General features: G+C 38.9%; 1 protein-coding gene across 9 annotated transcripts in view; it reads left to right on the top strand.

Moving 5' to 3' along the window:
* PTK2 (protein tyrosine kinase 2) overlaps nt 1-26,992 on the top strand; it is a 175,874-nt gene that overhangs the window by 114,982 nt on the left and 33,900 nt on the right. For 3 of the 9 annotated variants that reach the window (XM_072328191.1, XM_072328190.1, XM_072328185.1), the window contains 8 exons: nt 2,585-2,615; nt 4,603-4,655; nt 13,586-13,603; nt 17,024-17,080; nt 18,467-18,487; nt 19,541-19,638; nt 22,733-22,817; nt 25,890-25,990. In XM_072328191.1, coding sequence (XP_072184292.1) covers nt 2,585-2,615; nt 4,603-4,655; nt 13,586-13,603; nt 17,024-17,080; nt 18,467-18,487; nt 19,541-19,638; nt 22,733-22,817; nt 25,890-25,990 — 464 coding nt within the window. Of the gene's footprint in view, nt 1-2,584; nt 2,616-4,602; nt 4,656-12,328; nt 12,413-13,585; nt 13,604-17,023; nt 17,081-18,466; nt 18,488-19,540; nt 19,639-22,732; nt 22,818-25,889; nt 25,991-26,992 lie in introns of all 9 variants that reach the window. The other 6 variants (XM_072328193.1, XM_072328192.1, XM_072328188.1 and 3 more) reach the window with 4 other exon arrangements.

Genomic DNA, 26,992 nt, shown 5'->3' on the forward strand with positions numbered 1-26,992 from the left:
TCAGAATTACATTTTTGTGTTTAGGGCAGTTATTCTGCCATTTATGTCTTGCCCATTTTAGAGCTGCTGGTTCTTCCTGTTATCTGCTGTGCTCTGCTTTTTAATGTCCCAGCTTTCTGTGGCTGAAGTTGAAAATACAGCAGCTTTCTTGAAAGCAAACAGTCATGAAAACATAAATGTACTAACAGAGTGCTAATCAAATCACAAGCTCCAAAGTCTTATGAAATGCTTATTTAATCTCAGATCAATCCCATATCCCTCCCTGTTATTACTTGCTATCTATGTAATTCCACCTCCATTCACGTTCTCCTTATCTCATAAAATCCCTAAATGGGTTTCTTGACAAGCAGAATCAGGATTTTGTTGAGAGATGTTACGATATGATCCTTGCTTTCTTTTTCACACCAGTGAGCTGCTGTTCAGTAAGCATAGCTGGGAGTTGCAGCAGAGTGGAAGATAAGTTTAAAGAAATTTAATATTGCCCTGTAAAGTTAGATTTTGTATTTATTTCTCTTAGATCGTTTTTGATATGTAGCAAGTGACTCCAGCTTACGCTGTCAGCTGCCACCTGTATTGTATTTCTCTCATTGTAGAAGGTTTGGATTCTGTGTACAGGAGAGAGAAACAATCTTGTCTGCAGTTGAAATCTTTGAACAAAGCACTCGAGTCCTGCTGTGTTACAGAATTGTTTCTCAGGTCCTGAAATATGATACTGATATGTTCCGCATACACACAAAAGAGGAAATGAAAAATTCCATCTTTAGAAGACGGTTTTGAATAGTGTGTAATTAATACGCACTTGAACTGCCTTTTCAATATCAAGGATAGATAGTTAGCAGTTCATTAATTGCACTCCAGCTATCTTGTGTTAAAAAAATCAAAGATTAACTTTGCAATTCACTATGGCTCTTTAACATGGAGTTCTGCATTCATTTCCCAAGCCTTTAAAATACTGCAGGTCTGTTATATCAGTAACACCTGATTCACCATTAAATTCATTGCCAAATGTAGGAGAGGTGTTGGAGTAACCAGCAGCATCGTAACTACCAGGTTATGCAGGCTGGAATACAGGATGCTTACACAGACTAACAGCTGGTGGAAGTATCAGGAGATACCAGCTGGCACTTAAGCTTCTGAGTCTTATTCTCAATCCTAGGGAGGGCTGCATGGAGCTGGGCAGGAATCTTATGCTTGTTTCTCCAAGCTTGATGTCTTTTGTCTGTTTCCATCTAGTGTGAATCCGTCTTGTGCCCATTCTGATCTCTGTTTTTTGGATAACCCCTAATCTCCAATCCTTTTGGTGCCAGGTTGTGACCTTCAAGCTTCTGCTCTTGTACCTGTCGCTCCTCAGTACCTTTCTGAATCTTTGACTTTTCTTTCCTTTTCATGGAGTTATCATTTCCTCTAATATCTTGCAGTATGTTTGTGTCCTGTTCTGCCGGATGCTTCTTGAATGAACCTGCTGTCCTTCATCCACCCTCCAGTTCCAAGATGCGTGCTCAGATGCTTTGCAAAGCTACTGTGCCATCTCCAAAAATTATAGCTCTTTGTTTCCCTTCTTTCCTTTATCTTCCTTTGCAGCAACCTCATCTGACCCTGAGATGAGGGTCCTTTCTGCACTTCATGGTGGACCTTCCTGCCCTTCTAAGTGACCCTGTCTCTTTTTGCTCCAGTCTCCAAACTATGTAGCTTTGTAGCTGGATCTGGAGGATGTGCATTTCTTTTGTAGGGAGGGAGGAGGATGTGCAGCCCAAGTCCACACTCTTCCATTTTCTCTCAGGATGCTTTATCAGTGCTGGAGTAATTTGGAGGAAGATGCTTATTTTAATTGCCTTCTTTCTCTCCTTCCCTGCACACTTCAATCTACTTCAAATTGTTGGTGTTTTACTAAAGGATTAGTAATTTCCCCATTCCCCTTTTCCACACGTGTAATGAGTCTCATCAAAGAGATCTGAGACAGAATACTTGATTCCTGTCCAAGCTTTTATACACAGGGCCATTATCAAAGAAAGAATGGCAGAGGATTTGAAGATAGTTTATAAGGAGACAACCTCATCTCTTGCTTCTAGGCATTACTGGTGTATAATTTCAACCAAATGTGAAGTTAATATTATATGCTATGATTTATATCAGTAGTCTTGTTTGGAAGTCTGCATTGATTTCAGTCTTCCTGTTTATGTGTGTATATGGTATACTAATATGTATATATTTGTACTCCGTATTTATGTGTATATTGTGTATATGGTTAGCGTGCTATGGAAATAAGTATTTCTCTGTAGAGAGATGAGATTTCTGTCATACCTTTTGCAGGTGATTTATCAGAATTATTTATTGTGAATAAAAGAAGAGTCTCACATTCTGTATCCTTAATTATTCTCAGATAAGACTTTACCAGAATGTGTGCATTGCTGGTTGGAGGGAGCTGTGTTGGTGTTCTAAGTATTGAATGGTCTTATGAGTCAACACGGTTTCCTTAGAAGATTGTGATGATTACTGTTTCAGCCTTGTATATATTGGACATTGAGAGAGGTCATTTGGAGACTGAAATGTGATTTTTAATTCTGTTTTCTTCTTCTTTACACAGAAGGTGAAAGAGCTTTACCATCGATACCAAAGTGAGTTTTAATACTTTCTTTTTACATATATGTAGTTCAAAAATAGTTTTGTTTAAGTGACACTTGGCACTTTTTATACATGCTTGATTTCTATTGTTGCCTTTGGATCCTAGGACAAATAGCAGGCAGTCACTTAGAACCATGGGGCATAAATGACTGACAGCAGCATTAAGCTATAAAGATACCACAAATAAAATTTGAGGGAAGAAAAAGTGTAATGCATCAATTGTACTTGACAGTAACTGAAGTCGGGTGTTTTGGAAAAAGCTTGACTGGGATTCAGGCTATTTATTTTGAATCCATGAGTAGATTTAATTGCAGGAATGATGCGTTGCAGTCTGTGCGTTGTCACCTCAGCCTCCCTCTAGGTCTGTCTGCAATGTTGGTTTTCCTACTTGTTTGCCTCACGGCTTATGCAAAATACAGAAATTGTCTTATTATTATAAATCTTTTTTTCACATTATATTTCCATAATGGGGTCAGTCTGAGTTGGAATCTCCAGGTTCAAGTGTGATAAAGAGTAGCGCTCATAGAGCAAACAGTTTTTAATCTCCTTTTTTTTTGAATGTAGTAACATATCAAAATTCATATGCAACAATAATTATAAATGTGTTAAAAATCTTAATCTATACCTGGCAAATAGATCTGGTTTCTTTTTCTCCGAGTGGTTTAAAGGTGACACTTTATCTGAGGTACTTGCATCTAATGAGTCTGTTTTCCCTGAACTGTATCAAGCAGTATCTAGTAACCAGAGATAATGGTTGAAAGGCTGTAAGAAATTCAGCAGTTTATTGTATCGTCTTTGTTTTTCCTTTTGGGGATCACGAACTGCTCTGATCCAGCCACCTCATTCTGTTTCTTCTTTAAATCCTAGAGTGAGCCTGCCATTTTTGTTATTACTTTTTAAGCCACTGAATGCAGTATGGAACATGATCTATTCCTGATTCAGCAAGAAAAAGGCCACTTGGATACACTACACAGGTCCTGCTGCAGCCCTCACTAGCCAGGTGGTAGATTGCTTACAGTGCAGAAGGAGATAAAATACAGGGAGGAAAAGCAAATGAAAGTCAAGGCAAGAAGCAGTAAGATTGGTAACCAGTGTGCGCTCGCATAGGAGATGAAAACTTTTACTGAAATGAACAGAAAAGCAGAATAACCTTTTAATTACAGAATTTACACTTCCAGGATAAAGTACAGTTTGAAGTAGAAACTTCTTCCCATTTTTGGGACAGCTGATCAAAACTGATGTTGTACTGTTGAGTCTGTTTCAACCAGAGCACCACGTGCTGTTCAGCTGACAGCAGGGGAACGGTCTTTTGTCAAGCGTATTAAAGTACTGGCCAGCACCATCTGGAAAGGTTTGCCTTTGGCAGATGAAATTTCTCAGTGCATCAATTGCTGCACCCCTCTTATAACATTAGAACTATGGTTGTATACACGCATGTACGTGGAATAAGTTACTGGAAGAATTCATTGAACTTCGTTAGTAATAAACTTTTATAGCTAAAAAGAAATTTAATCGTAATTGCTTTTCTTCATTTTACGTGGTAGGCAAATCAATGTAAAATTGCTCCATAAAAATAAATCAGCTTGCAGACAGAAACTCAATTCATAATTTCTGTTTGCAGTATTGAACACAGAAAGTTGGAAGACCGTCAAATTGTGCACGGTGGCAATATTTAGACTTGCACTGCTTAACTTTAAAGCTTTAAAAGCACTTTTGTTTCTCTTGCTTTTCTTGAGGTTTGTTCTGCTGTTGCCAGGTTGCTTTCTAATTAAAATGGTAGCTCATTTTCTCCTCTCTCACTCCCCCAGCTGGGTTTAAAGTGGTAGATTCCTTCCTGACTTTTCTCCCCCTCAAAATGTGTCACTGTGGAAAATGGATCGGCCCTGCTAATTACAGTAGGTGCCCTGTTAGGATGAATTCACAGTGTATGTGACCGTGAAGAATGTACAGCATTCAGCGATTCAAACCTCTGTTTTACAGGCTGGCCAACAATGAGAAGCAAGGAGTAAGGTCGCACACAGTCTCTGTATCAGGTAAGGCTCTGAAAAAAGTGCAAGTTTATTTTTACAGCTAGCAGATGTTTAGACAGATTTTTGCTCACAGTTAGCTCGCTTCTTGCTCCGTGGCTGTTGATTTTCCCAAGGCCGTAGCTGTGTTGACTTTGCAATAGGATTCATAAGGAGAAACTTTTCCAGCTATCCTTCTGTGTGGTGTTGCTTGTGAGAACAGCCACGTCTGTGTGGGGAAGCAGGGGAAGGATACGTGAAGGCAAGGCTGACTGTCAGTATTTCCACTTAGGCCACTCGTCACCTTAGCTATCCATCTTAGATTACCTGAGAGTAACTTAACTATGAGGGAGTAGCTTTGAAAAAGTGAAAATAAGCCATTAAGTATCAATCATCACTTCTGAAAGAAGAAACTTAATGGCTAATTTCTTGTAGCTGCCATTTAGATCAAAGCACTTTAATTTTCGCTGTTGACAACCACAAGCTAATTGAAGGATGAGCATGTAAAGTAGTATGTGTTGTTTATATAGCTTGCAGGCTTCTAACATTTCTGTTAGTTACTATGTTTTGTTTTTAAGTTCACATCCTCCAGAGAGAACGTTTTTATTGTACAGGCTCCCAACAAATTCAGTTGAAGGATTGATTCAATGTCTTAGTAGAAAATGCATTGTTAAGTACTTATACATACTATCTATAAAGGAGATTTGCAGTGTGGAAGTGTTACTAAGATTGCGGTATGTCCATATAGATTTGTAGCGTTTGGCCACAGACCTCAACAACCATTACTGTCACCCTGCGTAATTGCCATCCTTAACTTACAGGAAGGCTGCAGCTCCACTGGAACGTTTTTGTGGCCATTTAGTGGCACATACTTAGGAAATGGAGGAGAAACGATACGTAGACGCTTGATTCATTTCCTACTTTTCAGATTCCCATCCCTATGCTTTAGCTTTTCTAAAGGTGTTTAAGATTCACTGCTGCCATAAGAAGCCAATATTTAGACCTTCGGCAAGAGGATAGGGGAGAAGATCTGGGATTAAAATATTTATCAAGCTGCAGAGGTATAACAGATCTTCATTGGTTAATGCTACCTCTGAGTCAAACAGCAACTGACCAAGCCAGGTTTAGGACACCGAGGGAGATGAGCACGAAGCATTATAAGCATGTTCTCTCTTTTCATTCTCCTCTGCTCTTTTGAAGTAGTGCTTTGATGTTAATGTAGGGGAAGTTAGCTGTGAAACCACATACCTCTGCTGTGTAGGGCATTGCATGCAGGTGACTGGTAGTCAAACGGGAGCTTTGCTGCAGAGCCAGGGTTAGAGGGTAGCATCTAGCAAAATGCAGGAGGTGAATATCAAAGAAGCTGCAGAGTGCAAAGCTGGCTCATAATGACAGAAGCAAAACAGTCAATTAAAACCAGCATCTGCACTTGTCTTTCTTTCTAGTACCAAAATCAAAACCAATAATGTATTTTTCTTTTGTAGTAAGGTTTTTTATCTTTCCACGGTGAAATCATTGTGTTTGTGTCCTATACCGAGTTTCAAACCATTGGAAACACTGACATAATACTGGAATGATTAAAACGACTGCATTTATCATTCAGTCTCAAGGGTTTGTTCTTCTCAAGAAAGGCACAGAGAATACTGAAATCCTCTTTTTGTTGTTTCTGTTTTGGTTCCATTTTGCCCCCGTGTTACTTTTAAGTATGCCATGGATGTCAAGATATTGAATTGAAGCCCTAAAGTTGAGTGATAGCAATTTCTCCTTGGGAATTGCAGTGTACCCTAAGGAATCCACTTGTTATGAACGAGGCAGTGCTTCATGAAGACGTGAAGAAGTCCCCCTCCTGTTGTCACATGTAACTGATACATCATACGGAACAACAGAGGCAACAGATGTACATTATGTTCAGCTAACCCGAGAGTTACAGGTCAGCAGAGTCTGACAGCTGACAGCATCCAGTGCAAAGCCAGCTGTGGATGATGCTATCTTGGTTTGGAGAATAAGAGCTTTTCTCTGGTGACATTTAGATGCCTCAGAGCTAAGGACTTCAAATAAGACGATCTTTTGTGACTTTCTGACAGCTGTAATATCATTCGTGCCTTTGACAGTTTAAACCATAAATTAGCTCAGCTCTTTGTTGCAGTGAGATTGCTGTTCTTTATTTAGACCTCTCCCAGTGCTAACACTAAATAGTAAAAATCATAAACAAGTTATTCTGAAGGAGAGTCCAGCAGTCAGACGTATTTATGGCACTTATGCCCTTACTTCTAAAGGAAAATTTCTAAGTGAGTTCCCTACCACAATTTGGAACCAAGCAATAGCGGAATGCTGATGTGGAACATGATTTGGTGGTCTAAAAGTGCAGGCATTTGAAGTTTTACAGGGTTGAAAATGAGCTTATTAATGAAAGACGTCTTGTCTTGCTGTTTGAATTATGTATTAATCCACCTTGAAGTCTTTCTGGTCTAGTGAAATGAAAACCTGTTCTTTCCAAGCCTTTCAATATTCCAAGGCATACAGAGACTGAAGGTTTATAAATACATATTTTTAGCTTTAAATAAAGACCTTTTCAAACTAGTGAAGGGTGAAGCTGGTTCCAGGAATCTCAAGCAGCAAATTGCTGAACCTGGGAGCCAAGGAATGTTCCCCAATGGCCGTGTGTCACTGAGCCAGGTTTCACTTTGGCTTTCTCTGTCCTGTCTTACCTCTTTAATACTTCTTATAACAGTCATTGTCTTTTGTTGTGTGCAAGTAAGAGGTTCTTGAATCATAATAGTGATTTTACATTTGTCTGCATGTTTATATATAAGTTAAAAACCCAGTTAAATATGAGTTGCATTTTGGATTTCTTTGGCCTATATGTGGTGTTTCTGTTAAAATTACTGACTCGTGAGAAGTGTTGTAGTTTGTAGTTGGGTGGTTCCACCTTGTATTTCCATCTACTTCTGTCTTGTACATTAGGAAAGCATTCTTACTGCTTGGCCAAGAGGGCACACATAAGAAACAGTAAGGCTAAATTATTTACTGTGTGGAGGTAGTACATCTAATTTGTAAGATGGAGCGTAGCACTTTACTGTGATTTTATTGACCAGGTTTCTTGCTGTTTTGTTTGGGGGCATCTTATTAAAATGCTCTGCTCTAGTCTATAGAAATTTACTTCGTTCAGCAGTTAGTTTTGAAGTAGCAGCCATTAGCCTTAGTAAGGCCATGTGCATATTTCCTCACGTACATACTTTCAAAAAGAATATCTGACTCTGTCAATTACATATTATAAGTATATGTCTCTAATTATATAACAAGAACACTGCAGAAGCAGTTGCTTACCCCAACCAATGCCCAGCTAGCCCTCTAAGCAGCAGAAGAGAGCAAGAGATGAACCCCCACCCCCATCAAAACTCATTCCACATGATGTCATATGGTATGGAATACCCCTTTGGCCAGTTTAGGTCAGCTGTCCTAATTCTGTTCCCTCCCATCTCCTTGGGTCCTTCTTTGGGAATGGCTTTGGCTCTGTACAACGCTGCGTAGCAGCAGCTGTGAACACTGATGTGTTATCAACATTTGCTTTTCTTGTAGAACCAAAACGTAGCGTTATACCAGACACTCTGAAGATAATAATTTAATCCCAGATGAAACTGAGTCAGATGTTAAGGCAATCAAGCTGCTTTAAGCCATCTAAGCAACAGATTCTTGGTCAGACCCTTTATTAGGGAAATACGTAACTGAAAAAGAAATTTGTTTGTCCTGTTCCATAGTTGACATGGCTGTTCTTAGCACAAATTGCATTTTAAAACTGAAGTTGAAAGGAGTAGCTGTAGATCGTGCCATGGCGTGTCTTAATAGTTGTGCTGCTGATGCTCTGTGTAGGAGAAACTGGGTCTTCTAGAGAGAGCTTTATAGTAGAAGTTTCAGGATTTTAGCATCCTGAAGCAGAGGTTTCTTTGCCAGCTTCCTGTTTCTACCTTAAAATCACAGAGTCCTACTATAATGTCATTCCACTTAAATCACTTACCATGGTTAAGTCTGGATTGTGGCAGTGAAATGACATACAGAAGATAGCTCTTCCTTAAGGGGTAATTTATGAGATGCTGAGTTTGAAGTAGTTGTCACTTTAGTCCTTTAATTTGGCTGATATTTAAATGAATTAAATATACTCTTATGAAGGAAATAGGCATAGAGGCAGAGTACGGTGCAGTTCAGTGAGGAGGCAGACTTCCCGTTGGTTACTTGGAGCAATACGAAACAACTCTCAGAGCACAACAAACAGCAGACAAAAAAACACCAAGTATATTCACTTGATTTCACTATCAAAGCAATTACGGATGTTCTTAATACAGCGTACCAGGTGACCAGAAAGTCTGTTCATGATGAGGGCTAATCACGAGCAATGCTGTGAGCAAGGATGGAAAGACAGATGTGATTCTGTTGAATCACTTCTACTTTCAAAGCTCCGTGCGTGCCCTGTCTCATAATCCTGTACTAAAAATGAAAGTCTGCACTGTGCTCACTTCTGAAAGAGTTTCTTGTCTAGGACTTAACATTTCCTAGTTACTTTTCAATAAGGTTGGAAGGGTAAAAAGGTGTTTTTGCCCAAGGTTGTAAAGCAGATAGTTTTGGAATCATGCTCTTTTTATCAATACAAAAAGACACTGTTGAAAATTGTACGCAATTCATTAAGATAAAAAACCGTTATCTTGACTGCTTATGACTTCTGTCTGTTGGCTCAATTATGTCATGTTTGACAGCTCGTTTTTCTTAGGACTGGCACTGTGAGCATAAATTGCGTAGTTACACATTCTAATTATCAAGTCATTAGAGGAATATAAAGTCTGTACAGCTGTAGCTCTGCTGCGTGGCCACAGGACTGAGAAGCATTTGAGCCCCAGGTTTGTTTTTTTTGGCAGATTACCCTTATAAACCTTTGGCAAGTCATTAGTCTCCAAAAAGGAGGTACTTGCGTAACTCACCCAGCTATTCTGATTATTAATAAGATAATACGCTTTAAAATGCCCCTAATGATGATAAATTACAGTGTTAGGCTTCTCATCACAGTTGACTAGGCAGGTGTTATCTCTTTGTATTTTCAACTCACTAAAATGCTTCTTTTCATGCACAGTGAGACCAGAATGAACTGTGATGAGCTCTCTGTCAGTGCCTGGGAATGTGCTGCATTGATTTCAACACTCTCCATCATTGTTTAATGCTCTTCCCCCTCCCGCACTCCTCCTTTGCCATCCATTTTCTTTAATATAAGCAGACACTTCTGTAGTGTGACTGAAGAGATGTTCTATGCATTTTTACATTTGGTTATTGTTGTTTATGTATAAGCATGTTTGCTTGTATTTCCGCTGCACAGTCCCCACTTCATTTCAGGGCTTGAAAACAACTGTATTTATTCCTTCCACAGATTTTTATTCCCCATGTTTGTTTCTTTTTCCCCCAAAACTGATTCAGGAATATATACTAAAGTAGAAAGGGATGTTACCTTCTCCAGCCTTCCATTCTCTGCTCACACTGTTTGGATAAGAAGCTCCAGGAGCAACTGCCCTCTAGCATCATAGCGTCCCTTGTAAGATAGGAAGCAGTATGGACTTTTGGTATGCAATTACTTTATGGGTGTTTAATATCTGGGAGAGGCTCTAAACAAAACAAAAGGGATCCTGTGAGTTCTGTTTTCAGCAGCATTTCAGAGCTTTGTGGGTGTTTAGGTAGAAACCAGCACATCACTGGCTGGAAGTCAGTGTAAATCAAAGTAGAATTCATTTCAAACAGGTGTTTTCTAGGCTCCTGACAAAGAGTTGCACATTCTTTTTTGAACTTAGAATTGATTCTACCAAGAGGAACAACTTCTGTAGCTAACCTACAGATGCAGTAATTTTAAGGCAAAGCATTCTTCATTTAGGCTAGCAGAACAGTGGCACAAACGATAAACAATGAGTCACAGACAACATGTGAAATGCAGAAGACAAGTTGGTCTGAGTATCATCAGTCGTCAGGATGTGCTGAATTAAAAGACCGTTTCATTTTGATGATTGCTTCTTATGAAAAAGGTGGGTCGGGTTTCAGCCAGCTTCTGCTTCCCATGTGTCTGGATAAGAGTAGCAGCGCTGCAGCATTTCAGGCTTGAATTCGAGTGGGCAGGTCAAGAGTTGAAGCATCTCTTCCCTTTCAGATAGCTTGCATTGCTTCCAGTCACTTTATACCTGTTCTTCTGTTTCACTGCAGCGTATTGTATGCCTTTATTCTTATTTCAATACTTTTTCAGATGTCTCTAAAAACAGCTGTAGGTCTTCTTTCTGTTTGCACTGTGTTTGAAGCTTTATTATGAACGTTACCTCAGCCTTGTATTAGAACATGTGATATGAGGAAAATAGATCCCCACGATTCCATTAATGTGTTCACTCACATAAATACTGGGAACTAACTTGTAAGTTTGCCCTCTTTGCATCTCCTTCAGTGTTTAATATTGATTGATGTTCTGTCACTTTCAGTGGCACATAAGTTTTCACAGTTGATGAATCACCCTGGCAGTTCTTAAAGTGATGTTTTGGGTACAATAATAAATCATACCCATGTGTTTCACCTTTAACTATCTTAGCAAAGCGGGGATTCTATGTTGTAGGAAGTTATCCATTAGATTTGCACGCATAAAATTCAACATTGTACCCTCCAGATTTAACACACTTAACGCAGCTCTCTCTCATCATCCCTCAAACTCTGGTCAGGAAAAAAAAGGAGTGTAAGACAGTGCTTTTGCATAAATATGGCTCCTTTGGTACTTCATGAGTTTCCAGACTCCTCCATCCTGCTGCTGTGGTGTTAGGCCAGCATGCTGCTCCTGCTTGGGCTCTCGGTTCTTCCTGCAGCCTGTGTCAGTCAAGGCAGCTGGACTTCACTCCTTGATTTTGAAAGGGAGTTTCAGCAGCTGGGTGGGAGTGCTTTGCTTGATGCACATCTTGCATTGCATCTCCCGTTTCCTGAGGGGAGAGAGGGAAGAGGTGAAAGCAGAGAGGAGTGAACAGATGATGAGAAACAAGAGGAGCAGCTATACTCAGATTCCTAGTATCATCCTGTTTCCTTCTTTCTCACCTTGTAAAGTCAGTCGTGGTTTTCTTGTGCTCTCTCCTGCTTAGAAATCTCTTTCTTCCTGCTAAGCACTTTGCTAATGAAATGCAGTGTTGTATTTCAGTGGAGTAGAGAAACAGTGCTTTTTTCCTTATTCTGTGTAGCTGTGATATGTGAAATAATTGTTTCATATTAAGTTCTTTTCTCCGGGTCTGGGAAGTCAGTATTATGTGTTTCAGTCTGCCCACATCACTTAGAGTTTTAGCATAGCATGTTCTAGTCAAGCTAAAGTGGGGAGCTTACAAAAGTGGGTTGTGCTTCTGGGATGGACGGTAGCCCTGCATTGTGAATGGGTGGTTTAGGTAGTTGGCCAAAGCCAGCTTCTTAACAGAATCTAGTTTCACTTTTAAAAGGTGAAATGAGAATAACTTATTGCTATTGAAAATATTTTGAAGGAAAGTGATTGTACTTCAGAGTTTCAAATACATTTGTATATCCATTTTGCATGTACAGAACTGTAATGTAAACCTTTACTTTTATGTTCGTTCGCTGTAAATGTTCTCTCCAGCCTCTTATTCTTTTATTTCTAAATAATTTGTTTTTCTCTTTCCTTTTCTTGCCTCTTTGTAAAGGAGTCAATCACTCTCAGCATAAAGTAAAGAAAGCTAGACGCTTTCTCCCTTTCGTCTTCTGTTCCCATGAGCCGCCACCTAAGGGTACTGCACTGCTCTTTGTATAGGCTGCCTTATTAACCCAAAAGCTGAAATACTAACTCAGTTAATGTTTGTTTGTTTTTTTACTACTTCAGGCTCAGGTAAACAGAGTTCCAAGAATAATCTCATTAAATTTCTGCTACCCCTACACTCTATCGAATTGGATCTTCATGCAGCGTCACAAACTTGCTGGTCCACGTTTTAATGAGAGGCTTTGTTTTAAGCATCATATACTGCAATTACAAGCACTAATGTTTTCATTTCTGTATCTATTCTGGCCATGTATACTCTTGGCGGGTTTTTTGTTCATGGATTTTGACTTCATTCTTGGACCCCTGATACAGCATGCTCATGAATGAAGTAGAATAGCAACAGTAAGCATCAACTGGGATCACTTTTAATTAAACATTGAATACAGTGATGCTTGTGGCTTCGTGCTGGTTCAGCTCTTGTTCTGGACCAGTTTGGCTTTGTTAGGGGCAAGAAGAATTGGAGTAACAGGTGCATTAATTTTACAGTATTAACATGCAGTTTTTCAATAAGTAATATCTAAAATGCATCAGCTTGTGCTGTAGTTATTGGCGTGGAATGGGGCCATTGCAGAAATTCAGGCTGTGGTGCTCATTGAACAGCTTTCCTGTGGAGTTGCTCACTATAACTAGTATGCTGTGTACGATTAATGCTTAGATTGTTCCATTTCTTACTCGTGTTTTTGTGATAGCACAGGATTGTGTTTCCTTTCAGAATAGTCAGCCCCAACTCTAGTTATCAAAGATGACATGTGTACATGCCTGAGCCAAATTGGAACAACCCATCTGGCTGTAGGAGATCCATTCAGTAGCAAAGGATTAAAGAACAACAGGATTTGGTATTATGCATTAAAAAAAACTAGTTCCACTTCCACATTCAATATTTTGTAATGTTGTGTTTAAAAGTCATTAAGTCTGTTTCATCACACAAGCCTCTCAGAACGTATCTTTGTCCCTTGGGTTTTAGGTGAGAAGTCTTAAATTCCGCTACTTTTCTGGTTTCTCTTGAGTCAGGTATATAAGATAACTGCAATCTGAATACTTTTGGATTACTCATGAATTTAATAGTATATTTTCCCCTCCCTTTCTCTGTCCCTTCTCTCTCCCCCTGTTTTTCTCTCTCCTTGCATGCCACCTGGATCTGCAGATGAAATTAGTGGGGACGGTAATATGCTTTCTAGTCTGTGTGTTACTAACGTGCAATATGCAATTTGTACATCCATATAGCAGTTAACGCATATTACAGTAATCGATTTTATACATATTTTAGTATGAAAAAAAGCAGTCTGTCTTGGACATTAGCCAATGAATATTGTACTTTACAGGCTGTGCTACCAGTGCTTTCTGCTAAACTGGAATTGAAAAGGGGAAATCTGTTTCAAACACGCAGGGATGTGGTATTGCATGTGTTTGCAATGGGGGAGTTCTGGCATGATGCAAAGAAAGCTCGTAGGTTTTCAAGACTGTCCATTCAGTTTGATTTAAATGACTACATCACATGCTTGCTTTGGCCAGTGGATGTGTTCAGTGGCTGCTATACAGCATGGGAAATGAGTCTGCTGAGGGGAAGCTTTGAAGTCATTGATAGTCCACTATGGGATACTGGAAAAAAAAGTCAATCTGATACTGCTGGTGGTGTCTGTGTCTTGATTCTTATAAAGAGGAGGGACTGCTTTTTATGTTCTTTAATTTGCAAAGGAAGACGATAAAAAGAAGAATGATCAAAATAAATGATGTTTTGTGGCCTTCCCCTGAATAAACTGTGAGAGGTGGATATAAATTCACACCTCCTTTCTCTCTTTCTGATGTAATATAAAGTATTAAGATAGTATTATCTCTGTTTTGTTCAATTTCTTAACAACTCGAAGGGCACTTTTTCAGTCATCAATTCAGAAATTGATTTGCAGATACCTACGGACGGGTTTCTTATTGGAATCCCTGCTTTGCTGTGAGAGTTCTGCTCTGGGGAATGCATGTCCTACAGCATGTCCTTCTCCATAAAGAGCCTACAAAGCCTTGCCTAAGTGGGCCTGGCATTGATATCCCTGAGTAGATGTCGTCTCAGTCTTAGCTGACTTGAGTAGTCTCTTAAAATGTGGCTCTGTCCGTGGGTTATGGAGGTTGGTTATCTCTTGTAGAGAGCACTCCAAGTCACTGTTAATGCCTCAAATGATTTATTTCCTCTAATTCCTAGAAACGATGCCAAATGTGTATAGGAATTACTTTCTGCATTCTCATTATATGTTCCTCTCCGAAGTGTTAAATTTGTAACAGGAAATATTTATGTAGTTAATTGGAAACATTTTATTTATTTAGATTGGCTCTGAGGACTGTTTTAGTTTCAGGACAGGTCTGAGCAATGTCTTAAAAACCATGCAGTGCTCTACAGCGTTACGATGATGCTTATGAATGAACTTCATTAAATTACAGTAGGGAGGTGAACAAACCAAGTCATTTGTCACATTCATAAGCACTGTTCCATGAACTGGCATGACAAATGATTTAGTTTTCCAAAGAACAGCGTGATGCCACTTTTCTATCGAGACTCCTTAAATTCTTCTTGAAGTTGTTTATAATACCTTTCATTCAGTCCATCTTTGTTTAAACAGATGGGAAAAACTCTTTGGTATCATCCTCAAATAACAGCTTGTAACGCTGACGTATATCTCACCTAACAAAAGTTAAAAATATTCTAAGAAATATTATAAAGAAGCAGTGATTATCCTCATAACAGTGATGTAACACTCATGTTTTCTTTCAGATGTTTGCTTACTTTTCAAGTGAGCCTAGACTTTACCTTGCTGTTAAAACTTCAGTTTGTTTTACTAGTAGTAAAAACATACCAAGAGATTAGAGATGAGAGATTTAGAGGGTGGTGACGCTCTGGAACAGGTTGCCCAAGGAGTCTGTAGATGCCCCATCCCTGGAGGCATTCAAGGCCAGGCTGGATGTGACTCTGGGCAGCCTGGTCTGGTGGTTGGTGACCCTGCACATAGCAGGGGGGTTGAAACTGGATGATCATTGTGGTCCTTTTTAACCCAGGCCATTCTATGATCAGCGCCCCTGAGTGCGCTACCTGTTCTTGTGCATTGTCTTTATAATTCATTGGATTTTGGTTAGGTGATTCTGTTTTGCTGTGTGTCCTAAACAGAAATTGCCAAACACAAATTTAAATAGCGTAACATTTGCTGTTTTGACAAGACTGGATATTCCTACACGTAACATTTGCTGTTTTTACAAGACTGGATATTCCTACAGGGGTTTGGAAGAAAAAAAAAAGCTTTAATTTTGTGTTAGTACTCTGAAGTTAGGACCATAAATCTATATTTAATTGCTAAAGTGTGTTGAGCTTCAAATGCTGTAGGTAACCTTAAGTTTTCTATTTGCTGTATATTGACTTTGTTTGAAAATTGGTTCTTGTTTATGTACCTGTATAATATTTAGGAGCCTTGCTCTGCTTTCAGAGTTGGCTTGGTTTGAACTGAGGGCTGCCACCAAAAGGGGATCATCCCAGCCTTTGCTTTGCCCTATTCACTGTTCAGAAAGCACAGCTGTAGAATTAATGCAGAGGAGCTTGTAGGATTGTACGTATGATCCAGAGCAGAAGAATTGAATTGTGCCTTTCAGAGGCAGCCCAATATGTAATCAACTGAAAACGGCTGTTAAAACCTCATATTGGACTTGAAATGACTCAATTTTGAGAACCTTTATGCAGTTAAAGTTGGTGAATAGAATTTAACAGCCTGGCAGGGACTGATTATTTCACTGTTGCGAACTGGTTTTGTAAACCCTGGGAGAATTACTCACCGTTAGGAAATGACTTGCATGACCTGGAAGCTCTTCAGAGCAACAGAAGGAGCCACAGGTAGGGCAGGATGTGCCACCAGTTACACTGTCGTGAGAACTGATGGTACAAAAGCCAGAAGTTTTAAACAGAGGAAGAAAGAAGCTGTTGTTTTTCTGAAGGCTTTGAAAGCTGGCTGTTCTGTAAGGACACCAATTTGAGGCAGCAAGTCTGGTAGGAAATTTCTACTAAACATAACTTAGAGTAGTACAAGAAAAAAAGATCTGTTTGCTTTAGGAAATAGTACAGAAAATTACCCACCTTGCTGTGCTGACAGTAAGTGGACATCTTTACCATCTGTTTTCCTTGTTTGGCATAAATATTAGCAAACTATTGTTCGCACTTTATTGGAGATGAAACGATTAAACCCATTAATAATGTTTTGTGTTGTTTTGCTTTTTTTTTTTCCCTGTGGTTGATTTTGCTCTTAAAAGGATTTTCTTTTGAAGTCGAGGGTTTAGATTGGATCCACTTAGAGAACTTAAGCTTTTCTGAATACAAATGAAACTTCCTTTTATTCCTTGTTGAATGCATCGATGTGACGTAGCATAATTGGCACTTGGGGTCATTATCATGCCATAAATTATGCATGAGCAAGTTTTATTCACGCTATTGTAAATGTGTCCCAGCGCTGCTGAAGTGGGGGATTGTGACTTATCAGCTTTGATATGTTGGAGATACTGTTTTGGTGAAGTGTTTTCATCTGCTTTTCCCGAAACTCTTTAATTCCTCCCTTTACAGAAACAGATGACTATGCAGAGATTATAGATGAAGAAGATACTTATACCATGCCATCAAGTAAGTACGTTAACTGGAACTTTTCTACCCAGCAGCTTCTTTGGGACTGAATCTTACATTTCAGCCTTAAGGATATGTTCTTTGTGCACATATTGCTCGATGATGTTTGAAAGATTCCTAGCTTCACTCTTCTGTTAAGTTCAGGTTATGAAACAAAGTTCTGTCATAGCTTTTGGTGTCATCAGTGACCTCACTGTGAGCTCCCTTTTATGTCTCAAAATGTCATAAAATGGAGGTTTATTTTTTACTGTGATGCTGAACACAGTGTATAAAGATTGAGTAAGATTTCTGTCGTGAAGGCAAGGAATTAGGAATGCTTTTGGATACTGCTCTATAACCATATCCCATCCTCGATCCTTGCTCTGTGTCACACATGCTGTTCTCCAGAGCAAAGTCATCCGTACCACATGCAGCTTTATTCAAAATGAAAGACTTGGGGAGCAAAAACAAAAACACAAAGTTCTTCTGAGTCTTCATCTTTGAAATAAGAAAAAAAATCATGCATTGGCCACTGTCAGGATCTTCTCATGGAATATTTGGGTTAGGATACCATCTTAATCTGTCAGAATCAGCTAATTTCACATAGAAGTCCGCATGCTGATTTTAATTTTCATCTGCAACCCACAGGGGTATTGTGACAGCCTGGGATTTCTGTAGCATTAGGCAGTTGGTTCTGTCTGCTTTTAAAGAACGCCTACAGAAATGCCAGGTTGGTTTGGTGTGACAGGGGAGGATGGTGCTGAGCTGATACCATCTTCTGCTGGAGAATAGTGACTGTGTAGGGATTTCTTCAGGTTTTCATGGGACAGAAGGGTTTTGTAACCACTTTGGTGTTTATTGCATAATACGCTACTGCGGAAAATATTTGGAAAGCAAGAATATATGTTTTCTAGAAATAAACCATGTGCTTTGAACGTCTTGCAGTAAGTTATTATGTAATTCCATTGAAACAGTTGCAGGATCAAAAAAAGCGCTATGATAGCCTAAATCCTTTAATTCTTTTTTAGCATATTAGCTCTGTGTGATTGTCTTAATTATTTTGTAATCTTTTCTTTTAAATTTCCACTGAGCTAATTACTTGTGGTCCAGCACTGGATGACTCTGATCACTTCAGTTTATGCCTTCAGTTCAAAGCCCGCGGGATGGGCTGTTGACACCAGCATTAAGTGCTTGTGCTGCACTGAAGTGGGTTCAAGTGTTCAGCTCTCCCAGGGCTGGGGCAGTTCAGATCACAAGAACAGACCTGTGACTTTTGCCAATGTAAAGTTTAAAATTACATCTGTATAGTTCTTCTTTTATTTAATGTTAAAAAATAAATGTTTGTCCTTGACTTGATTTTAAGAAGCTCTAAGTAAGCATTTGATCTTTCTCTTAATTGCACTGCAGAAAGCTATGGAATAGATGAAGGTAACAGGAGATCCTTTACCCATCCTTGTATGCTTGCAGTTTGGAATGATGTGGAATTTTTCCTATTCACTTTCATTTAATAAACATTATGTATCTATAGTTAAACCAACTAGCTTTGGGATTTTAAAGAGGAAAGTGCAGTACTTAAAGCAAGAAATGAAAAGGGCATTTATCACAGCGTTATCCATCTCTAGACTACATTATTTCTGTAGTATTAATGAAGTGTAAAAAGAAAATCAATCCTTAAGTCCTAAGCTGGTAGCTTATATTTTTCTCCGAATAATAGCAGTAGAGGTGAAAACATATAATACGGTACATGCTTTTCTGCTGTTCCAGAAATATTTTTCCGTGTCTGCTAGAAATTAAATTGCAAATGAAGTCATTCGCTTGCAATTGCTTAAATATTTTTGCCAAAATGCCGAGGCATTTTCATCAGAAAAACTCTCAGTCTGCTGGCAGTGAAGTTAATAAAATTGCATAAGCTGCAGTGCGTTCTATCAATTTTACTTCAATTACAGACTGATGGAGGTGTAGCGCACTCAAAATTTGGCTCTTTCATTCTGCCTTCGTTTGCCATGCTCTTTGTTTCTGTATTTGTTTTCTTGCAGTTACCTCTTTAAAAATTCTCCTGGCTTATTTGATGGTTCCAAGATCTAAAATACCACATAGTGGACTTCTCTTAAACTCATAAAAGCATGTGAGCTAGGGCTGTGTTTATTATCATCTCTATTATCCTAGGCTATTCACGTTTTGCCTTTTAATAGCAAGAAAGGTTTAATTATGTCTATTGCATTGAAATAAATAATGCATAATAGTTAAATTTTAAGAAATTACAGTTCACAGTTCCTTTTGCATTGCTTTGATTCAAGCTTTTGTTTAAGAGGTTTCCACTGTGTATACAGCATTTGTATAGGTTGGTGTGCAGCGTACGTTAATCTTAGTTATTCATTTGTGAGACACTGGAGTGACTGACTTTGAGTTTGGTAGCTTGTGGATTGTTCCTTTTGCCTTTCCTCAGAGATCTGATATTTTAAGTGCGTTATATTCTTATAGCCAGAGATTATGAAATTCAAAGGGAGAGAATTGAACTGGGGCGCTGCATTGGTGAAGGACAATTTGGAGATGTGCATCAAGGAATTTACATCAGTCCGGTAAGCTTCACTTCTCAAACAAAAGAACAAGCAAAAAAACAAAAGCTTTGGAGTTAAAAGAAATAAATGTGTGCCTCCTGTGCCTTCCAGAACAAGCAGACGTTGATTCTGTGGTTTATTTATCTGAATAATCCCCATGTAGAGCATATTCTTCATTTTTCAGGTGTCTAAATGCCACTTAAAACTGTTCACACCCAAACCAAAGCCAGTGCCAGCACTAGAATTAGAACTCACTGCTTTTAAGCACGTTCTTCTTAGTTCTGAATTTGTCCCAGCATGATAAGCACGTATACCTCTGGCCACACTCCACTAGTGAGCATTCAGTGCTATAGAACCTTCTCTGAAGTTTGAAATAGTACCTGGAGGTGTTAAACCTGAGTTGGATTAAGGTTCAGCATTCAATGCAGAAGCTACCAGTTGGATCAAGTAATCTTAACTTCTCTGCTGGAATGTGGAGGAGTTGTTTTAGTCTTCTGTGCTGAAAAAACAGTAGCCTATAACAGAGGGCAGTAATCTTTAAAAACATCCATTTCTGTGGTAAGCATCTTTCTCTCTTGCTCTGTGACTTGTATATTAGTATAAGTTATTGCTATTTCTTCAGGGAAAAGATAGAAAATAGATGCAGATCCAGCCAGACCTCATTGTGTGACTCACCTCATTGAAACCAGTGAGGTCAGTGGCACTCATGAACTGCAGGCTAGTGCTTATGTGTTTTCCAGATTTCAGTGATCAAAATGAAGATCACTGTGTATGTAGATGAAGAATTGAATTGGGTGCTGGAGGAACCAAAGATAGACCTCTTTTCTTGGAGCTGTTCTGTAAATGGTGTCCATCTCCATTCTTTTTCTTGAAAAAGAGTAAAATAGAAAATAGATTCTATTAAGTCATCATAATCCTACTCAGCTTTCTATAAATGGTAACCTGCTAATTACTTTTATCAATGAAATTATTACCATGCCTACATACTCAAATATGTAAAGTGGAAATAGTAAGGTATCATTAAATTTTGATGAAACAAGCATAGACTGCAATTTAAATGTCTGGAAGAAATGATAGAACAGGTAAGAAATCATTTACAATAACATGATAGCTTTTCTGTCTTTGTGTGTATCCAGTTCTCATGTGAAAGCACGGGGGAGATGCCTGGGATCTTATTCTGCAGCTCAAATTCCATTTTGAAAGTCTCACTTATCAGTGTTTACTGCACTTCTGAGGTTCTTACTCTACTGATTGTGCAGTATTCACATCTTCTACAAGGCTACTTGCTATTAAATGTTTCTGAAATGCCACAACCGGCACGTGTTTATAGCATTACTGTATTAGAAGTTAGGCATGCATGTAGGATCTTACTGTTCATGTGTAAGCAATTCTAATAAAACTGCCTTAAAAGGCTTATTTACTATGGAATTAAGCTAGAAGAATCATTTAACGTAGTTTGCTATACAAGTGTTAGCAGTTTGTTGTTGGGTCCTCACTGTTCTGACTAATTATCCAAAAAGAAAGTTCCAACTCCCCTGCCATGGGTAGGGTTACCACCCACCAGATGTCTGTGCCCAGGGTCTCATCCAACCTGACCTTTAATAGCCTGTTCCATCACCTCACCACCCTCTGAGTAAAGAATTTCTTCCTTATATCTAAGTCTTTTGATTAATGCCATCCCCCCCCGTCCCATTACTGTCTTCCCAGTAGGTTCCCCTCTTGCTTATAAGCTCATTTTAGGTACTGGAATGCCTCTGTTTGGTCCCCTCAGAGCCTTTTTTTCTCCATGCTAAATAAGCCCAACTTCCTCAGCCTTTCTTCATGCTGAGAGGCACTCCAGCCCTCTGATCATTTTCATGGTCCTTCTCTGTACCCACTCCAACAGCTCCACATCTTTCTTGGAGACTCCAGGCCTGGATGCAGTAATCCAGTTGTAACTTCAACAAGGGCAAAGCAAAGGGGGACAACCTCCTCCTCCCTTCTGCTATCCCTCTGTTGATGCAGATCAGGATACTGTTGGTCTTCCAGGCTGGTTTACATCCAGCTTTTCATCCACAAGACCACAAAGTGCTTCTCCTCAGTGCTGCAGTTTTTGGGAAGTCATTAATCCTTCATCAGGCCTTGACCAGCATTCATTTTAAAACACTTCACCTGCTTTTCCAGTTCATTAAGAATTGTCAAAGTGATGCTTGAGCCCAGAATACAGCAGTGGGGATGTGCTGTGAGGGAGCAGATGGAGCCCCTTGTGGATGGAGAAGCTTCTGTTGCAACTTAATGCAGAGATGTTCTTGTGAGAGCCAGCAGTACATGAGCTTTCCAGCTCATTATGCAGGTTCTGCACTTGCCAAATTGAGATTTAATCTTAAAACACACACATATATATATACCATTTTGCAAGAAAATTGTGTTTTGAATCCTTGTGAAGAAAGAATGCCAAGAGCTTCTCTAGGAAAGAAACTCTCTTCCAACTCTCGGTGCTGTCTGTGCCTTAGAAAGGAGTGTTTGTAAGACACACAAAGGAAGATAAGATGAAAGCCTCCTCCTGAGCCGGGAGGCCTCCTTTGGGCTGTCTGAGAGCTTTCTCATTTATTGTGTTGGGAGGATAAGCAATCAGATGCTCAGATCTGTTTCTGCTTTGGGATACTTGAGTTCTGTTGAACTCAGTTTTAAGCTCTTGGTGTAACTGGCTGTGAAGCTGATTTATAAAATCTTTTACTTCTCTTTGTAGTTTGAATTCAGTTGAAAAGCTGACTTAATATGTATCCTGTTAGCAGTCTGCTTTGTGTAAAGGATTTGAGTCAGTCCAAAATTATAGCTGGTCTTTGCACTGCAAAAGCCACTAAAAGCTTTTTATTTGGCTTTCCAAGTTGCTTTTTCAAGCGAGTATCTACTCGTTCCCTTTAACTGTGCTTCTGTTCTGATCTTCTGTAGTGCTGGAACATTTACAGCACTGCACACTTCATCATCTTCTGTCGGCACTTTTGTACAAATTCACCTAATTTAAAACAGATTTAATTGGACATAAATGCTCACAAAGTGTCTCAGTTATAATTATAAGAGTTTTAGACCTAATTTTATGTGTTCTGTGTTTCAGTTATTTCTAAATCTCTTTCAGGAAAATCCAGCCATGGCCGTAGCAATCAAAACGTGTAAAAACTGCACCTCAGACAGCGTTAGAGAGAAGTTCCTACAAGAAGCCTGTGAGTATTACATCACTGGCTTCTGTAAATGGTCCTTGGAAAGACTTTGCAGCCATCTGTGCCGGAGCTTTCTGATAGGAGTTTGGTTTATTAATGTATAGTATGGGCTTTGTTCTCTCCTGCAATATATGCCAGGAAGACTGCTTCATGTCTTGGCATTGCCCTTGTATGTGATTAGATGTGGATTATTTGGCTTTTCCCAATATCAGCAGTGATGTCTGACTCCTGGAAGACTTCAGAACTGGTTTTGGAGCATCAAAAATCCGATCTTGTCTTTCCTTCTTAATGATTTTTAATGTCGTAGCATTTGTGTCAATGTATTCCACTACCTTTGAGGTCAGGTTGTTGTCCTCGGTAAGTCGCTAAGGTGTTACATCAAATATAAATCCATTTTGAAATTTCGGAATTAAAAATTGAATGGAATAAAACAGTTTTTTAAACAATTTGCCTATAAATACTGCAGTCCTCAAACAGCATCTGTGATACATGAGGAAAACTTCTTTTGAGAAAAATGCTAGCAGAAAACTTCCCTAGAAGTGTTATGGTTGTTGAGTTCTGTAATGTTTGGTTTTATAAGCAAATATTGCCTGTTATCCTCCACAGTTGTGTCTTGTGAAGGTATTGTGTTGTATCATTAAAGTAATTTGTTATAGCCGGATGTTATAATGTACTTCTCTACTTGATGTTCTTTTTGTTCCATTTTATTCTAATTGTTTAGAAAATGTGTTCATAGCCAATGGCTTTATATTTTTGGAATGTCATATGTTTCTTAAATTGCTATAATCCTTACAATTACTTATCTAGCTTTGAAAAAGTAAATACAGTTGCTTTTAGGGATAACTTAGCAGTCAAAGTTAAACAGCTGTCTCCTAATGTAGAAAGTAACTGCGATGTAGAAAGTAATGTAGTGCTACTTGATTAGACTCTTGAGCTCAACAGATGAGGAAACGCCAGTATTATAGGCAGACAGATAGTGTTTAAAGTTTGATTTAATCATTTTTCTGTTTTTCTTCCTTTTTTTAGTAGTAATTCCAATCCATTACGTTTCTCCTTTGCAAACTCTCAGGTGTTGCCTCATTGTTTGTAAGAGTGTTCTCTAAAGGGCCCAAATCCAACATCAAGACAAAGCTGGCTGTTTTGCTAAAAGCTTCAGACATTTTTCTTTCCTTTAGTAACACATTCAATACACAAAAGCTTTGCAAATTCAGACCTTCAAAGTATGATGGAAAGATCGTACTTATTGTTAGTATAAATCATACTGATTTAGTACTTTGGGCATTTTAGTTTATTGTGGTGAGCTTACCAGAGCTGAAAAGATTTAGGATTGATTCTTGCAAGGAGAGGTTCAGGTTGGATATTAGGAAAAATTTCTTCTCTGGGAGAGTGGTCAGATATTAGAACAGGCTGCCCAGAGTTGTGGAGTCACTGTCTGTGGTAGGGGTGGCACGTAAGGACGTGGGTTGGTAGGCATGATGGAAATGGGTTGACAGTTGGACTAGGTAAGATCATCTTTTCCAGCGTTAGTGGCTCAGTGATTCTAAATGAAAGAAGATATTTCTGTCAGTAACGTCTGTTTCTTCAATCCTGTCTGCTCTTGTGTAGCAGTGTATTACCACTGAGGCATTTGAACGTGCTACCATATGAACTGCATGGGATTTGCAGGTTTTTATTAATCTTCCACTTACTTTCTTTTTTGATAAATTGCTCCTTTCCACAAGCTGTTCATTCCTTCTGGAAACTTCATCATGAAGCTGGATGGCAAAATGAGTTTTTGAGTTTGTCGAGTAACACTGATAAAACTAGTCTTTGGGAGATGCTTTCCAGCAATGAAATATATTTAAAACTGATAAGGTCATGTGAAGTATGAAAATACTTGTGCTCATTCCTTCTCCATTGATAAAATAGTTATAACTGTATTCCTGCTTCATTTTAGATCAATAAAGAAATGTTTATTTCATTGAGTTAGATCAGTATTAGAGAATAAGTAATGGGTGTTTTGTTTCTAATACACTTTATTTATCAAGGTTTTAATACTGCAATCATAGAATCATTAGGGTTGGAGAAAACCTCTAAGGTCATCTAGTCCAGCTGTCAACCCATCCCCATTGTTGCACTCTGAAATGCCCTTGACTTCAAAAGGGAGGAGGGAAATTGAGTGATTTAGGAATGGAGTTCCCATTCTATGTGGTGTTTTATCAGTTTTTGTTGCCCGGTTGGTGTGTCACCATTCTTTATTCTTTTTCATTAATGTGTTAAGCTACATCATTGATAGGGTTGTTTGTTTTATTGATTCATTTCCCATAGTATTCATAGCACATGAATATTTTAAAGGGTTTGTTCTTACGTGGACCCATTTAAGTTTCTGTGCAGTAAAATATGCTAGTGAACTATTACGAGATTAGGTCATACAAGTAGCGTTGTCCAAGAATTTCTCTTGGGATATTTCACATTGCAGGATGTATTGGTTATACAACTGCTGTGAACTAGGGTGCAGAAGTAGAATTCAGAGCTCTTCAGAATGGGAATCCAAAGATGCCTACTGTTCTAGTTTACGATTTATTAAAAGCCACATCATGGAGGGACAAGCTCAAGCTGTATGTGAACTAAAGCAGACTTGCCAGTTCAGTAATTGCTGTAAACGGAAATTAATAGTGCTTACCCTGTGCGTGTTGGGAGATGAAAATAAAATCAGAGGACTGATATTTCCTTTAAGCTAACAAACATATCTCCGCGGAACATTAATAAGCATTTCTGTGTCTTAGTGCATGAAGTATACTGACTGCATTGCTGAGACTGAAAAGTTAATTAAGCCCATAGAAAATAAGACCAGATGTGAGCATAGTCGTTACATGAGGTTGTGTGTTTGTGTCATAACATACGTCTTCTCAGCCATTGAATTATTCAGTTTTATCCTTCCGCCTCTTCTTCCAGTAGAAAGGCACAGGTTCAGAGGTCATACACTGAACCGATTGGTCAGCATGCTCATGTTCTGCTCAGTCAGGATAGAACTTCTTTATGGTTCAAAAACCCCAAATTTTCTGTAGCATATTGATGTGTTTTTCCTCCTTTCAGTAACAATGCGTCAGTTTGATCATCCTCACATTGTGAAGCTCATTGGAGTTATTACAGAAAACCCAGTGTGGATAATCATGGAGCTCTGTACACTTGGAGAGGTATGAAAAATTCTCGTGTCTTTGACCTCTGATCTGGCTTTGCAAAAGACTGAAAAAACCACTTATCTGCACTAACGCAAAAGCAGACTCGACAGACATGATATCATACTTGTCTTAGAATTATGGACTCAGATACAGCAATGGCAAAACTTGACCTAACTCCTCCAGTAAGGGATCTGCATCAGCTCATACCGAAGTGATTTAGTCATAGTTTTCAGAAGAACTTTGGTTGTTTTTGCAGGGTGTGAGCATGATGTGTGTCAAGGCAGATAATGACAACGAGATACCATTTAAACAGCATTTGCAAGCTTGCGTTCTGGAAGGGAAATTATGTGGTACCTCTTTCATTCCTAGAAGGTGGCAGAAGAGGCTTGTGTTGTGTGGGCAGCAATTGAAGGAGGTGATAGCAGGGGGAATCTGTGGGAAAGGTAGAAGTGGGTGTTTAAAGCCATCCAAGTCACTTGCCCAGTCTTGAGTAGTTGCTTCTGGAAAACTGAACTTGGCACATGAAAGCGGGTGGGTTTGCTGTTCACAGACTGGGATGGCAATGAACAATTTGCTGACGGTAGTTACAGACTATTATTTTTCACTTCTTGGAAGCTTCCTGAGAAATACTGTTCTTTTTCCCTTGGAACACTGAATTTATGGTGTTTCTTCTCCGTTGCGGTGACCCTTGTTAAGATGACTTTCCTCATTATCATGTCATTTGGATGAATGGTTTTTATACCAAGCTAGATCTCGGATTTTAAAATTGATTTATTTCCTTTGTGCATATCTGAAAATGTGAACTGAAATAATATTTCATCCTGTAAGACTGTCATTTTAATTACCAACCTGCGATTCATTATTCCAAAAGAAAACCAACAGCAGGAAAAACAAGAGAGACAGGAAAAAACTACAGAGGAGTCATTTGCTGTCACGAGATTATAAACTTTATTCCTGTTGTCCAAATTACTTTTAAAATCCTTGTTTTAATTTATACGGAGCATTTGGTGCCACTAT

This window comes from Excalfactoria chinensis, chromosome 2 (assembly GCF_039878825.1).
Source record: "Excalfactoria chinensis isolate bCotChi1 chromosome 2, bCotChi1.hap2, whole genome shotgun sequence".
NCBI classification, from domain to species: domain Eukaryota; kingdom Metazoa; phylum Chordata; class Aves; order Galliformes; family Phasianidae; genus Excalfactoria; species Excalfactoria chinensis.